Source organism: Rutilus rutilus (genome assembly GCF_951802725.1).
Source record: "Rutilus rutilus genome assembly, chromosome: 14".
Taxonomy (NCBI): domain Eukaryota; kingdom Metazoa; phylum Chordata; class Actinopteri; order Cypriniformes; family Leuciscidae; genus Rutilus; species Rutilus rutilus.
This window is the reverse complement of record NC_140219.1, coordinates 14234190-14251734: the sequence shown is the minus strand read 5'-3', so window position 1 is coordinate 14251734 and position 17545 is coordinate 14234190. Positions and strand designations below refer to the sequence as shown.

Below are 17545 nucleotides of genomic sequence, written 5' to 3'. Positions count from 1 at the left end.
TTTAGTTTTGCATTGTACACTGAAAAAAATAAAACCTTGGATCAACTTAAAAAAATTGAAGTAATCAATCACACGAAATATTTGACATTGACTCAAAGTAAATTATTTAAATTAGATTAACCTGAAAAGTTTAAATCCATGCAACCACTTTTTAAAGGTTTATCCAAACTAATTATTTTAAGTTAAAACAAACTATTATGTATAGGTCCCAGTAAATTAATTATTTTAGGTTGTCTCAAATAAAAAAATAACAGTTGTCATTATTTGAAATGTATAATAAATCAAATTTAAAAAAATGCTTTTAATACATTTTTATCAATGACTACTCAGAACACTTTCCTTTAGAACACATTTATTTATTGTTCAATAAACTGACAACACTGAACATCGGTTTCAAATGTATGAAGATGAACAGTCTGCTTCACACAAAAATACTTTGAGCCCACAAATTTGTTACATATTTCAAATCATCACTTGATGATATCTCATTAGTAGTAATATTAAATTAGGAAGGTTTGTCCTGACAGAACACATTAAATGTTATGACAGTATTGTATACCTGTTTCAAATGTATATGATGAACAGTCTCTTTTAGCTGAACACCAGAGACAAATCCTGAAACTGCTCCTCAGACAGTGAACAGTGGAACTCCTAAGACACTGACAGAGTTTCTGATACAGAGCTGTAAGCTCTACATTTAAATACAACTAATTTATATGTAATAGCTCAAACAAAACTCTGAGCCAAAAAAGTTGGTGGCGAGGCTGGTAGCCATCGAACTTGGGCCTACTGCCTACTCTGTGCTGTACAGCTGGGTGGTCAGTCTAGTGACTTTTGGGGTCATCTTTTTTCCATCAAGCTCCATCAGGACCTTTTGCACAAATTCAAAGGTGAACTGCAGCCTTTTCGGATTTTTTAGGTTAAGTGTGTATATGAGCCCAAAGACCATGGCAAAAGCAGTTGCAACCGATGGCAACTCGTACAGGACCTCTGTTCCTTCGATGACAATTTTAATGTCTTTGGGTGGATGGAGAGGATCCTCTTTCCCAGTGATAAAGATCGCCATGGTTGTCTGCTCCAGTTCTTCAACCTCATTTTCCTGCATAAAAAAAAAAAGAGAAAATAAGTACGTTATAGTTTCAGAAATCTCCCGATTTCATGTTAGATCATAATGTGCCAAGCTCTTATACACTCTAAACTTTCAAAACTTGAATAGGCGCAAATCAAACGAATCAAATGTTTATTACAAGGGGTGTGACTAGATTAAACAGGGTATCTGCACAATTGAATCAACTCCGCCCAGCTGATGCAACACCAGCGTACTGGAATGCTATCTAAAATCTGGAATGCTACCTAGCTCTGTTTGAGACTGAGCTGCAGTTTATCAGAGGTGCTGAAGTTAAAATGCGTTTGGATTTGTGGTGAGATTTCTGCCTGATCAGAAGTGTTTTCTCAAGGGCTGCACGATATTGGAAAAATACAGGAACAGGAATTCAATTGCTCTTTTTGAAAATAATTTAGCATCCTAAAATGATTGGGGTGATTTTGAAGGGGAAAATGCATAGAAAATAAAAAATAAATAAAGCTGGAGAATTATTTTTATTCAGAAATATTTTTTTTAGTGCAAACCAGCCATTCTTGAGACTGATTGTCTAATTAGTAACAAACTGTGTGTATCTAAGAACTCTTAAATCGGAGTAAAAGTAAATCGGTGGTGAAAGTAATAGTAACTAAATACTACTACTACAACAACAACATAGTAACGTAAAGAGTAACATAACTTGTAAAAAGTATTTTAATATTATTACTTTAAGGAGTTAAGTCATTTGCAAATGGATTCGTTTGGACGCACTTTTTTTTGGACACTGTTTGGAAGACGGGAAAAAAAAGATCGTTTTGGTACGTCTGGACGTGGTCTAAGTGTTTACTGCTCAAAATTCAGTAATAATTCAGCATCAAAGATTTCTTATAAATAGTGTTAAAATGAGCTGAGTTTTTCACGTCACACCCCTATTTATTAAATATGGCTAGGAAAACCTAGACTATGACCATGTTAGTCTGTAGGTGTTAACTGTGTGAGCAAGTGAGAGAGATGCCCTTACCTTGTATTCTTTGATAAGGTGCTCAACAGGTTCGCCGAAGTAGATCATCAGAGATTTGAGGATGCATTCTCTTCTGATGCTGATGTGCACAGTCTGAGTAAGAACAGTTACTAAGAATTCAAATTTAACATAAAAAAAAAAAAAAAACTATTCAGCCATGGATCCCACTGATACACAACTTATTCATAGATACCTCATCTAAAACCTGCAAGGTCCTGGTGGTCTTCTCTTTCACAACTCCTCCCTTGCTCCTGATGACCTCCAACAGTTTGGTGGAGTGCTTGTCCAACTGCGCTATAAACTTTGTCTCCAAGGGAAATGTTGTGATTCGCATGAACTCAGCATTGATCTAAAAAGTAGAGCATACAGAAATAAGTTTAGAAGTTTTTAAGATGGTGAACACAAAAGGGAATCACCAGCACAACCTTACTAAATTATCGCCTACAACAAAACCAACTCATAAGTGAATCAACAGTTAGGTAGATCTAACCATTTTCAACTGTAAGCTATAAGACATTTGCTCGCATGGATTTAACTGGTCTTAGACAAAGTGCCATGCCTGTGAAACTACACTACAGGTCAACAATTAAGTGAGTAAATGAATGGGTGACTAATGTGTCTGAGGTGCTTTGCATCAGCTCTAAAAATACAGTAATATCGGCAAATAAACATTTTCTAGGCTCTTCGCGCCACACATTAAAAACGCTCAGCAGAACAAACGCATTTGAATTCACGAACATAACATTAGCTGTAACATTAACTAACTTACACGTGGTAACTTTAGCTAACATCAATGCCCCCACAAAATGCATTTAGAAATGATAGTTTGCATTTATTAGCCAGTTAGCTAACGACCTGTGATAGCATTAAGTTACTCACCCACCCACGACCAGAGGGCGGCTAACGTAACCTAACGTTAACGTTATAGTTTGAATGAAGAATGCTAACGTTACTAAGTTAGTGCTATCTTATCATTTACATGCTATCAAGCGTGAGTGCTGAAAATACGGCCAGAGTCAAGGCCAGTCAGGTATACTTGGAAAAAAAAAACGTTAACAGTAACGTTAGACAAAGATTATTGTTTTTACCTTGCTCGTCGTAGTTCTTCCGTGTCGCAGCCTGGCTGGAGGGGTCTGTTGAAGTGTACCGTACCGTCACAGCCGCCGCTCAACAGATTGTGTGTGTGTGTGTGTGTTCTTCGCAGACAGTTCAACTGTAACGGACGTTTTTTTTTTTTTTTTTTTTTTCAGGTCAGGTCAGAGAGCGGGATCTCCACCTTAACAACGCGCATGTGCAAATCATGCTTAATCTAATAAAAATACTCTGATCAAATGAATAAATTCAGTTTAATGTCCCGCTGCCAATTTATATTGTATCCATGTAAAAAAAATGGATTCAACCATAAATATAAACTAAAACATTTACTTTAAATGAAAAAACTAATAATTTTAAGCTATTTCAACGAGAAAATACACATTAAACGAACAACAGCAATGTTAGACTTTTTTCAGTGTAGAGTATATTGTATTTTATGTTTAAATAAAGGGTTTTAAAGTGTCTCTCTCTCTCTCTCTCTCTCTCTCTCTCTCTCTCTCTCTCTCTCACTCTCTCTCTCTCTCTCTCTCTCTCACTCACTCAGAACAACCTACTGTATGCTGATGTGGTTTTCAATTAAAATGAAGAAGCCTGCAATTGTTCTCATTTCAGCAGTTGTATGATAGCAATCGCTGAAACCAATTGTGTAATTCGTGTAATCACTGAGCAGTTTGTTAGGAGTGATAAACTTAATTACAAGCAGGTGAAGGCACGCTCAGAGATACACTGAGATGGAGGCAGCTACGGCATGTATATATATATATATATATATATACATACTCTGTACTGCAGTTTGGATGATTGTTTGGATAACTCTCCACAAGCACCACTTCACATTCTGCTGGATACTGGTGCGAAAGGCATCGGATGCCCATCTCACAGATCCATAAATATTTCATTTGCAGAGATGCCGAATAAATTGACAGTGAAATTGACTCTGAATCCCGCTTTTAATTTTTCAAATGAAGAGGAAGAGAGGGCCTCTCCGTCCTGACGTGACAGGGAGCGTGATGTGACAAGAGGTCCTGACCTCACTGGCGGGGAAAGGGGAGGAAGGAATTCACTTATCCACCGCCTCGCCGTTACCATCGACACATCACATCCCGATTATTGCCAGGGGCCGAGGCTTTAATTACTAGCCTGTGTGTGAAGGTGAAATTAGACCCCCAGCACTCTAGGTTAATGTGGGAGTGTAGAACACACAGCCTGCAGGAGGAGACTAGCACTGATGCAACACATCTGATCTGTATGCAGTATTCACTCTCAGCTGTCAGCTGTACTCACTGATAAGAGAATTGAGAGTCTGAGTGGCAATGAAGGTGTGGATGTTAAAATACCTCATTTCCATTTGTTTCGTGTTCGTTTGCGTGTGCCTGTTGATGCATGTCTGTGTGTAGGTGTGTACTACCATGCAGAATACATTCACATTCTTTTAAAAGTATTCTAGAACTGGCTGTGTGAACTGTGTCTGGGGCTTTCAGACTGAGGTGGCTGCAGAACATTGATAGACAAGAAAGATTTTACAGAATGTATTTTTAGGCCTTCTTGTTTTTAAGTTCATTTAAGATAATAAATGTTTTGCTTATTAATTTTAACACATTTGCTGTCAACTAGAAAGTAAATCATTTCCAGATAATATTTTAATTTATTTTGTTACAGTAAATTTAAAATGTACTTTAATACTTTAATTTACTTATAAAATGATTGGTCATTGGTCTGTTGTGATTGGTCTACTGGTTACAGCACATGTTGGAAACAAAATGGCCATTATCTTATCTGAATTTCAGCTCCGTAGGCTTCCTCAGCGGTTTCTCATAAGGTTTTACCATATCAATTCCAGTGTGAGTCCTGACCCTTTTGAAGTGCATGCAAAGTGGATTTGCAGTGCTGAAAACAGCGTCTTCTCGACATGTCGACAAAACGAACCAAACTCTTCTAAGCCTCAGCTACAACTACAGTGTTTGAAGGCAGGTCAATGAAGACCATAGGCTGGCATTATGCAAATGTGTTACATTGTTAAGTATTCATTTCAGTTAAGTACTGTATGAAAGGTCATGAAAGTCATGAAAGGTAATATTCAGAATGCAAAATACGTTGCGTCGTGCACATTTTGCAACAGTTTCAATGTGAAATGTCCAGCGAGTGACGCTAAAAGCGTGTTTAATTTTTTTCCGGAACAGATTAACGTGAATATGGCAACGTTTTATTACATTGGAGTTTGTACGTACAGTATCACCGCAGTTCTATATTGAAATGTCCTGTGAGTGGTGCTAAAAGCTTAACTCTCCTGTACTAAACCATAACCTTACCCGATAGTGTTAACAAAAGCAAATGTGACATAAAAAAACGCAATTGGAACCATGGCATTTTATCTTGTTTTTGAACTTTTGTCTTTGGACTCTTTTATCGTGACTCATCTTTCACAGGATTCGTACCCGAGCTCACCGCATCACAAGTACAATTATGTACCAGCTGAGCTACCAAGCAAGCTTGATATATCAGTAAAACCGAACATTTGGAGTTGGTTAATGATGCAAACTCCAAAATATATTTGTTTACATATCATGCACTATGGTAAAAAGTGTTTTGAGGTCATACCATAATGGTGCAAGGAGCCACGTGAAAAGAAGTCTTTATTAATCATAATTTGCCCCTGTAATCATAAGTGTCTGTGAAAACGATTAAAAGTGCTTGCTGTTTTACTGCCTCTAGTGTTCATTTCTGTTGGAAACTGCAGTGATATGTACGTATTGGTACGTATTTTGCATTTTGCAAAAATGTTGCCACAGATATGGTTTTCCAATGAGCCTGTGTTGGAAAAAGCATAATGGGGCATTTTAATAGTAGATTACCATGTTTGGGGATCCTTTTTATCCAAAAGTTTGAAATCAATTTTCCTATGTGATAGGCCTATTGTTTTTGTCAGTTAATCTAAAAGCATGCCCAGCACAACTCATAATGCTTCTTAATATGACCATGAAGTGAATGCGACAAGCTTAGACAAGCAATCATCTGTCTACACTGTAAAGCAGAGACCTCTTTTTCATTTCAGTTTCAGAGAGAATAATCAGTGTGCTTCCCTATCTTGTGTACAATTCAGAAAGGGTGAATCAGCAGAAAGGTGACCCATTCTATTACTTCACACTCAAACATTCCACAGCTACACAAAATGAGTCATCAAAATCGCTCATCAGCTTCATTACTGCTTGAGCAATTACCTACTTTTCCATTTTTAAAAATTTTGATTCAGCCATGGATGTTCTCATTACTGTTCAAATCACAGCTTGCTAGGCTTGAATTTTTGTCAATACTAATTAATCAGTAACATGCTCTCCAAATTTTCCAGAGGTACCCTAACAGGGTCTGAGCAAAGTTTTTAAATGAGTTCAGACGCTTGATTGCTTGTACAGATGCACAATACGGCATAATTACACTTGGGAAAGGTGGCAGAGATACTATCTAACAGTTGTGGCTGTGTAGGCTGTTTAAGAGCAGACAGGACTGTAGCGTGTGGATGGTAGCGTGCTGGAAAACCTGTCTGTGTTGATTCCCATCCAAGGTGTTGTGTTAATTACTTTGGATGCCGTCCAGAAAACCTCAAAGAAATTAGAGAACTGTGACGTTCAATTTTGTACAATTCAAATTATTTTCATGGTTTACAGTGAACCAAACTTTTTGTTGTTGTTCTTCTTCTTCTCCTCCGATATTGTCATGCTACAGATAAAGCTCTTCTTTGAGTTCATGAGGTATGGGCTTCTATTATTTTTATTCATGTTTGCCTGAAGGTAAGTGTCATTATTTGGCACTCGGGATTGTTTCGTGGAGATGAATGTTAATGAGGAAGCCCTTTATATTTTATACTGCGTAATCTACTGAACACCTTGTCCTTCAGTCAGTGAAGCACTGTTCATTGTCATTGTCACGAATGATGCAAGTACACAGTAAGTGCCAGTTGATGATTTAAAGGGATAGTTCACCCCAAAAATTGTAATTCCCTCATTATTTATTCACTGTCATATTATTCCAAATTTGGGTCTCTCTTCCTCACTTAAAGCTATCATAAACTTTCTTTCATCTGAACAAAAAATGCATTTTTTGTCCATACATAGAAAATCAAAGTAGCCCAATGTGGTTTTGAACCCAACATCCTTCAAAATATCTTTCGTGTTAATATAAAGAATATAGGTTTGGGACTATGTGAGGGTGAGTAAATGATGACAGAATTTTCATTTCGGGTGAACTATCCTTTTAGGATATAGAGAACAGCGCTTTCCACTTTCAATGGATCAATACATCTGGCAAACAGAGACCCATTCATACACTGCAAGCTCACTCTCTGTCTGTGCTATTTCACAACAACAAAAAAAGATGATTTTCCACCCAATTCTGCCTGGATGAGTGCTCTAGAGCCATGAATATGTTTTCTGTTGGTTTCCTGGTGAGAGTGCGGCCACCTTCCGCTCCAAACTGAGGTGGGATATAGACAGTTCAGCGGAGGGGCTTGAGAGGGGAGGTCAATCCACACTAAAAGCTTAGTTGCTATCTGCCTCCTAGCATAGAGCCAGGAGGCACATACTGTAGGAAAGCATTAAATAAACATTAATGGAAGTGGGTTAGTGGAGATTTATTAAGGAGGCAGTTTGGCCTTGCCTAAGGGAGCCATGCACCATTTTATTCACTCATACAAGCACACAGGTAAACAAACAAGGTAATTTATGGCAGGCTTCACAGGTGACGTTGTTTGGAATTCACATTCTAGGTGTTTTTTAGGGTAAGACAATTGTTTTTTTCGCACCGCCTCAAGGACTTTTAATCATTTATCATGTACTGAATTGATGATGTGCAGAATTCTCTTCTGTGGGCTTGTTTGTTGGAATTTTGTCAAAGTAGTTTTTGTAAAGTAATTAGGTTAAAGGGAATTTTTCTAACACTGTCTTTTATAGTGAAATATGGTATGTTCTTCGGAAACTTGTGTTCACTCTCTCCTTTGAGGACAGCTGGAGAGGGAGACAGAGAGAGAACCAACAGACGGTGGTTGCTTTGGAGAAGGTAGTGCACATAATGTTTTTAGTATCTTCTCTCCACCCCAGCATGTGAAGCAGAGGTGACACGGGTGACAAAGAAGCGTGAAGAGTGTACTTTGAAGGTTCTTACAGAGGTAACAGAAAAGAGAGAGAGATTGAGGCAAAGAACAAGCAAGAAAAAGAGTTGAAGGAATTGCTTTTGTTGAAGAAGCCGGGACTGATATTGGACCGTACATGTCAGGTGTTGTCAATGTGACAAATCTTTGATGTGGAAATAATAGCTGGTGAGGGCTTGGCCCAGTCCAGTGGAACTACGTGTGACTATGATGAGCTGTTGTCAAACACACCCACAAATTCTCGATCACTTTGGCTTAGGCACAGGCAGTATTTTTGCCATTGTATTCAATCGAGACCAAACCTTTAAGCTTTGTTCTTTTGATTTCGCTACATCTGCATTCTCTGTCATAAATAGAGCTTGTTCAAATTCAAGATATGAAAGTATGTGGGGTTGAAAACATTGCAAAACATGCATGCTTTTAGGACTCCTCCAGTGAATGAATTAAACTGAGAGTAGAGCGTTTGTGTGAACCCTTATATTTTTCTTTTTCTCTATATTATTGAACTCTTTACTTACTTTACAAGGCCTGTCTATACCACCCCAGACACATACTATACACATAGACTAAATATTAATACTTTTTCAGTGTTGGTGGATGGAATGGAATGATAAAATGGGTTAATAAGGTGACAGTGATAATTTTCCCGGCAATCAACTTTTTTGTGTTTTTATTTTTCTATGAAGGTTTTTTACATTTTGAAATTGGTGTTTCTGTGTTAATGCGAAATTTTAAGTTTCTTTTTTTTTTGTTTAATTATTATTATTATTATTATATATATTTATTTATTTATATTTAGGTGTACATTTTTATTGCAAAATCACTGTTACATTTTACATTTTCTGTGAAACCCCTTAATATTTTGCATACAAGTTTTGGTAACATTATATATGCAATTTGAACAAAAAATCAACCTTTGTTTACTGCTCATGACGAAACCTCCATAATTTAGTTATCTTTAAGTTGAAATGTCATTTTTGCCTATCTAGTTTGATCAAATGGAATAATGAAAATTGTCAAGCTGGTTTCCTGAACAATCTGCCCATCTGCTGTTAGTTGGACAAACAGATAATCCGTCCCAAAACCCAGTGTTTCTGTTTCGGCATGGTTGCCATAATCAAAACAAACAGAACAGTATTTTGACAGCCTCCAAGAGCCACAGTGTTTACGCTTTAAGCTTGAGCCACACTAAAAGATTTTTTAAATGTGAGAGACCACAAACATGAAATCATGGATTTAACCATTTTGTTCCTCTAGTGTGGGGAGTTCCGCCATGTGACCAGGAAAGCACACCACACACTAACAGATTCCATTCACAAACCACCAGAGTCCTGCCTGTGAACACGGGAAATCTCGCAAAATCTAAGTAAACAAACATGGCGGACGACCGGCAAGAAGAAATAGCACTTATAGTGTATGGACTGCTTTTTACAGAAAATCTGTGGCGAAAAAAAAGAAAAATGTTTAGATGTCATGGAGACGGTGTGAACATGGACTTTACATGTTACAGCGCGAGCTGGAGGTGAGTGTTCCGTCAGCTCGTTTTCAGATTGGGTATTGTTTCGTTTCACGTGACAATCTCCCGAGCGTGCGCGCATTTGCCCTTGGGGATTGAATATTTACGATTAGAGATTGGGGCGGCTCCGACGTTCATCGAGCAGATTCAGTAACTCTTAACACACACACATCACACCACAGGAAAATTGGATAAGACAATCTGTAAAATGATTAAGATAATCAGACTTTACCTAGGATTGTCGGAAGGGGAGAAATCGGCCCAAAATCCCCCCGAATATCTTGTAGTGTGTGCCCAGCTTTATTAGGTAAATCAAGTTACAATTGGCATAGTTGACTTTACGTATTAAAGTGCGATAAGAGATAGTATTATAACACTGAAGAAATGACACTTTCAGGGGAAAAATTCCTCTCAATTAAATTTATTATCAGAAATCATAATATTTGTTTCAACTTGTTGCAAAGAAAAGTTTCCAGGACAGCACTCGCATCCTATAATGGCTGTTAAACAGTCTGACTCACATCTGAGAAGTTGAGATGAATAGCTTGAATAAAATGCCAGACGTGGATTTGATATATCCTCTCTGTTCCTTCAAAAGGGCAATCTCGGCCCATCCACACCGCTTTGAATCCAGGAACCACAATCACCTGGAAACGCTAAATCACGGTCTATGTATGGCATGCGGCTTTATTAGCATGCGGCATAAAGAAAGCGAAGCTCTATTGGCAAGTGCTACCTGTTTGTTTACGTATGTGTGTGCGGTTTACGAGGCCAGGGGCAGTCCACGTGCGCCTCGTGATCTGTGAGACTGCACGTCCCTGACATGAGCTGTCAATAGCCATTCAGTGAGAGAACCTGCCTTTATCTGCTCTTTAAATTGCAGAGCTCATCTCTCATGGGGGTTCGGCATGCTCTTTTGGGAGAAGCAATGACTGCAATCAGCTGTTCCCTCCAGCATTTGTGTTAGACCCCCAGACAATGAAACTTTCCTCTATCACTCCTGCGCCGGCGTTAATAGCTCAGTGCGCCAATGACTCCAAAGTTAGATGGAGAGGTTATTGAATGCCGCTGTTTGTCTCGCTTGACCTCTGCAGAGAAGCGGCGGCTTTGCACAATTTTCCACAGGTGACCTCTTTTGTTGAAGGATTGTGGAAAGGATTTGGAGGGCAGCAAGTTGCTTTGTTTGTCGATGTCTTTCCATCACTGTACAATACCCTTCTTATCCTTCCTTAACTGTATCTTTCTCACGGCTTCTCCAAGCATTCGCGAGAGCAGTACGAGAAGCTCTCCACCATGCACAAGAATATGCAGAAGCTCTACGAGAGCCTGGGGAGCTACTTCGCCTTCGACCCCCACACAGTCAGCGTCGAGGACTTCTTCGGAGACCTGGCTAACTTCCGCAACCTCTTCATGGTGAGTACAGAAGCACTGTTACCTGTTCTGCCTCAGATCTTTGCACTCCTCAAGGTTGAAGAGATTTTATGTTTTTCTTTTTTCTTTCTCTAATGTATATAAATCTGGCTTTCCGGAAGAGTCTTTGAAAGAAGGTGGAGATAATATTCTAATTAATACTTCCGATGCCCTCCCCACAGCTAGATGGCACAGGTCAGGGTTGCTGGATAGCAGTATGATTAAGTTTTGGATTGCTTTGACAGCTTCTTTCACTTGGAATGTGAGAGCCCAATTCTCTTTCTAACTTCACTTTCTTTTCCTCATAAATAAACGTATATATATATATATATATATATATATACACACACCTTTTTATCAGTGCATAGTTTTAAGTAATAGCACGCCACTCAAAACTAAAGCTGCTGGCCTTGTCTTAAGTGCATGTGGTGATTTAGCTTGTTTTATCATATTTGATAAAGACATTATCCTCACAGTGGTGAAGAGATGGAAGGACAGGCTTATTGGGCAGATTAAAGCATACATAAACTGTGCTGAGAATGGAATGTATTACCAAACGTGTGGCTCCCATGCAGATAAGAGAGTCTCAGAAGCTTATCCTTTCAGAGTTTCGTTAGCTTCTGTATTTGGTGAGTATCAAGGCAACGCCTCCTCCCTGTCACATACAAAAAAAAATCCCTACCTGGGATTTAGGCAGGTAGGACTAGGTTATTGCTGATAGGATGGGATTTATCCAGACTGAGAGCGAAACCAGGGGAGGCGTTTCAAGTACATCTCACTGTACAAAGAAGATATGAGATTTCCAGCTAATTGATTTTTTTTTTTTTTAGGTTCTTAAAGTCTGACTTGTATTTGCTTCTTAAAACCTAAATGGGGCTTAGGGATTATATTTTGCATAAGAATTTGTACATTTTTAAAGAGTGTTGAATTGAACTTTGTGATGACTTGTGAAAACTTGTGTGTAAAATATACATTTTAATATACACATTTTATAATAATACATGTATTATAAGTATTTTAATAATAATTTAAATTAATTAATTTGTATGTTTTTTTTATATCTATTTTTTAATAAATGTAAATACACACATTTTACATCTCTTACAAGCTTCTTAATATCTTGGATAAAAGTTGCACAACATTTCATATGTATCCTGCACAAGAAGTCAACTTTTGTTTACTGAACATGATGACACCTACATGCTGAGAATTTCTATTGGATGGAGAACATTTCATGAAACTCCTTTTGCAGTTGAGTTCAAAGAACATTAACGCTGTGAGAAGTTTTTAGCTTCACTGTGGTGAGAGCATCATGGGATTAGGATCATTTTGATTTAAAATGGAACCTCGATATGGACTTGAGGAGGAGGGCAGAATGCCTCCACACAAAGTTTTTGTACACGTTTATTTAAGTACTCCTGTTTTTCCCTATGTTTCAACTCCCTTCCAGAAGAAAAAGTGATAACACAATGTCCAGAAGGTATGCGCAAAGTCTTGAAAAAACATTACAGTGAATGACAAGGTCTCCTTGTCTGAGGCTTTTCTCTCACCCCTCTCTCACAACCAAATCTAAAAACCAACTTTCATACGCTCTGATCAAAGTCTAGCAACACATGACACGGCGCTCCCTCGATATAGCGCGGAATGCCTGTAAAAGGGGCATCTATGAAAATAAATTATTCTCTCAAGCGAATAGCTCTTTATAAATAAGTTATCAGTGATTTAGACTTCAAAAAAAAAAAAAAAAAAAGAGCAGAGCTGGTAGAGAACACATGGCTGGATGTCCAATGGCACCACGAATATTCCATTTGTGGCCTTTTACTCCTGCATGTGTAATTTTTACTTATTTTCTTTCTTCTTTTTTTTGTCTCTGTTTGTTTTTTTGTTTTCATTTATTTATTTTTGTGTGTAAAAAAAAGAAAAAAAGATGCATGTATCAACATGTCCAAGCATGTATTCCCAGTCAAATGCATTTATAACAGCTGAGAGCTCTTTTGGTGTATGCTGGGAATGTGATATTGTGTCTTATACCATGGTCCGTCTGAATACTCAATTCTGATTGGCTGCGAGGTGTCCAATAAAATGCACAGGTAGTTCCAAGTCAGTTTTATCACCGTTTTATATTAATGCGCTGTTTGTCCACATACACATACATGATACATCACTCGCACACAGCACGCTGCGCCTGCGCACACACACAAACATTCAGGAGCACAGAAACTAATCAACGCTGCCTTGCGACTTTTAGTTATGAAATAGCTTCGCTACTGAATCACTACATTATATTTCTTAGCAGCGACGGTTCTTTGCCTCCACGTCATGCATTAAAATCGTTTAATGCACAACTAGCCATGGATTATCCCTTACATAGCCAGAAGTAATGTGATACATTTAAATGCGATACAAGTTGTTGGCCCTAACCAGCCAGGACAGAACATGCTATCGGTCCCTTTGTTTTTCCTGGATAGACCCGCCCACTTGTAGTCCCATTGGTCCAAAATCCTACTACTCATAACTGAACATTAAATCTTAAATTTGGCCAGATACAGTAATTTGCTTGTCGCATCACGTCCAGTTACGACCAGATTTTGGCCACATATTTGCAAATGTCCTTTGTGAATCTTTGGCAGGCAAAGGTTATGAAAGAAATTTGTATTCATGATAGAGCCCTCCACATAATATACGTTTCACTATAGCATATTTATGGCACCTCATAGTTTTATCAACATTTATCCTCAGAAATAGCCCACATTGCTGTATGTTAAATTGCCTGAGTGACACATCCATTTGGTAGGACAAAAAAAAAGCCCTGCCTGCCCGTTCTCAAAAAGCGCGCACACTCAGATAAGAGAACCCATTAGCTATATTTCTTTTCAGGGTCAATAGAAATGAAATTTGATTTCAGCACATGAAGTTTGTTTCAGATCGTCCCATCAATGTATCCAGTGCGCAGATCCCACTGTGTCTTTGTCTTCTGTATGCAATCCTGACTAGCGGCTGTGGATGAATATCAGTATATTAATGTCTTATCAAAGTGCAGCAGATGGTGATGAACTAACAATCTCACATGTTAATGGAGTGAGCCACTGGTTACACCAAAAAGGTCAGCAGAGTTTGAGCCACAGTGATGGTGCACAACAAGCATGTCTCAGCTAATCAATAGAATGCAAGTGTGTGTGTGTTAGTGAACGTGCATATTTGTGCCAATACATATATGCCTGCACATACAGTTATCGAGGGTGAGAATAAGGATAATGATGATACTAATAATAGAAATTGTGATTTCTCATCACTGCCTGTTTTTAATTTTCACCACACAGCTAATGTGGGTGATCGCAATTAAACCCAATAGAGTGTCCCTTCAGATTGGTCTAATATTTGAGTCAACACGCACAACATCGGCCACTTTTCACTCTTGGCAATTTTGTTGGCCTCTCACAGCCTGCTGAGAACTAATGGGGGATATGATCCAATAAATAAATAAATAACTCAAATATCATCAAATTTGTTCAGTTAGCGTACATTTTGTTTTGGCCAAATAGGCCCATCTGTGGTGTGGATTTTTTGTCCTCCGTTTCTCTCGCTCTCCTTTTTTCCCCTTTCCCGGAAGTGTTCCTTGAATAGCCAAGTGTGTATCCATTGCGTGTAGAGCAATACATATATGATGGCCAACCCCCAAAAAACATAACAATGAATTATAGAGCCCCTGCACCCTTTTTTTGTCTCTGTGCGTAACACAAGGCTATTCAAATATTCTACACTAAGGCTGGGCAAACTGGAGGAACTACAAAGCCTCCTCCACAACGGAGGATTGCAGCAGGAGCGCACTTCCTTAGTGTCACTCTGCTGAACATGTACCCAGCGAATATATTTACAAAGACATCTAGTCCTCAGTGGCTGCCTGGAAGGACAGCATCCTATCCTGTGCTTGCCAGCATGCATAAACACACTCGGGGTAGATGGAGTCCATATTGGCAAATTCAGTTCTGCAACAATCCCTCTCCTAGAGTAATGCAAACAGAACTGTGCAGTGTGCACAAAAGCCCGCCGAACGTCGCCTTACCAATCTAGGGATCGCACAACACGCTGCGTTTTTACATAAAATGTGCTTTTCCCAGGTGGGTTTGTTGTGTTGATTGGTGTTAGAAGTAAACGTCTTTCCTATTAGCAGATCAAATTCATCCAACTGAAAATGTTATCAAATCCTCCCACATTTTCTTCATTCAAGATGGATGTTTATTCATTGTTAATATTTAGTGTGTGTCAGATTGTATTAATATTCATCCTTCTACTAACTCAGGGTTTTAAAAAGATAATTCCCCTAAAAATTGTAATTCTGTTACCAGTTGCTCATGTCATTCCAAACCTGTATGACTTTTTTTTCTTCTACTGACCAGAAAAGAAGAACCATGAAAGTCAGTGGTGGGCAAAGTATCTTATTTTTTGGCTCCAAGTCATACAGGTTTAAAAAGTGTTTTACTGCATCGTCCTTTCAAAGACAGACGGATAGAGCGCTATCTCTCTCACTTTTAAATAACCCTTTCTGAGTACTCTAATTAACCAAAACAGTTTTAAGGAAGACTTTTCCCCCTGTAATCAGCTTTCCTAATGACTTTGGATTATTTAGTGTGCAAACACAATTAGCCGGCCTAATTTGCCTTAACATATTGATTGGTGGCCACCGCTGACAACCACAGGACTTCCCGTGGATTTCAATCCTTCCTGTTTATTTCTGTCTTCTTTTTTTTTTTTAACTAACCTTTACCTTTCGTTTGCATAGAGCGTATCTGCAGCCGTGAGATATCAGCTTTCCCTGGCAAGGAGGACCGATGGGGATGCGATTTGAATTTGCAACAGTCAGAGGCACTGTGACCACGAGAAACAAATTTCCGTGAGACCGTGCAGCTCAGATGAATGCTCTTCGGGCTGTTCGTGAGCAAGAACATGATCATGGTCTAAATTGTGCATTTGATTCTCCTAAGCAGACGTACATGTTACATGTAGAAACAGCAAAAAAGCACACCATCCCACCATCGTTTTTGCTTTATGCTAATGCGATTCTGTCCTTTGTAGTCAATAGCACAGACATTTTGCGCTATGAGAGTGATATTCAAAAGCACTCCCTCTGGGTGTTGTTTATCTCATGTAAAGCTTCCTAATACCTAAAACACAATTAAGAAAATTGATAAAATCATAAACACTGCCCCAGGCTAATTGGCATCAGGCAAAGGGTTGATACATGTTTGTTGCCATGGTAATTAGGGTTTTTGCATGTTTGATGAGGGTGAGATAGTTATGTTGTATAATCGTGTTTGCAGTCAGAATTGTTTGTTTGTTTATAAAAACTTTTGCCAGCAGGAATTATTTTTGTTGCTATGAATAAATGATTTTTCAATTAAGAATGTAACGCTTGACAATGAGCTTGATGCTATCTCCAATTACAAGAATGAGATTGAACTGTCAGTTTTGGAGGCCCACAATCCTGTGACTTCATGATAATCTATTTGAAAATGCAAAATCACAATAACAAGAAGAATTGTTTATGCAAATTTTTGTTGTCACTCTGTGGCATGAATAGATGAATATAGAATTCCTTTTCACACTCTTTGGACAGCCTTATGCATGCTGACTCAATTACTTTTATTAGAACAAGTATTTTGTTTATTCCTTGCTGACTTATAGTTTTGCAGCAAAATGCAAATCTGAAACAATTGCATCTCTCTCACTCATGTTCATCCTTGTCCTTGTCATTTCATGAAAAGACAGTGAGCTCCTGTTCCTGGGCTTGACGGCCACTCCGCGATTGACCACCATGATGAGCTGCACTTTTCTCCTCCCACACTGTACCCATGATCCTTTTGTCTCCGTACCGAAAACGACACGCATGTTGGAAACCCTAAGGGAGTCTGAAAGGGCCAGACTGTCGACAATCATTATATCGTACCAAGAAAGAACAAGACACACACATATACGTGTACACAAAACACTCATTCCTCCCTGTAAGGCAAGGCCTGTCAGGTTAGTTGTGCAGGCCTGGGGTGAAGAGACCTTTGCTGTGCTGGAAAGGTTATGTAGAAGTGGCTTATTTTCTCTCCTCTGCTGTGTTTCTGTGCCCTCTGAGCGTCTCCGTCTAGCCCTCTCGCCGTCTTCATACCGCCTGACACCTCCTTGGCATTTAAAGAAGAAGAGAGGAGGAGGACGATATCTCTGCGTCTCTGTATACAGGCCTCTCTCCCACTCGCTGGTACCCCGCCAGCATTCAGCCACTGGAAATATCCAGGA

General features: G+C 38.8%; 1 protein-coding gene across 18 annotated transcripts in view; it reads left to right on the top strand.

The window, feature by feature from the left end:
- The window catches only part of diaph2 (diaphanous-related formin 2), a 476898-nt gene that overhangs the window by 401694 nt on the left and 57659 nt on the right, over positions 1-17545 (top strand). For all 18 annotated transcript variants that reach the window (XM_084430722.1, XM_084430721.1, XM_084430715.1 and 15 more), the window contains one exon: positions 11102-11266. In XM_084430722.1, the coding sequence (XP_084286848.1) occupies positions 11102-11266 (165 nt within the window). The remainder of the gene's footprint in view (positions 1-11101; positions 11267-17545) is intronic.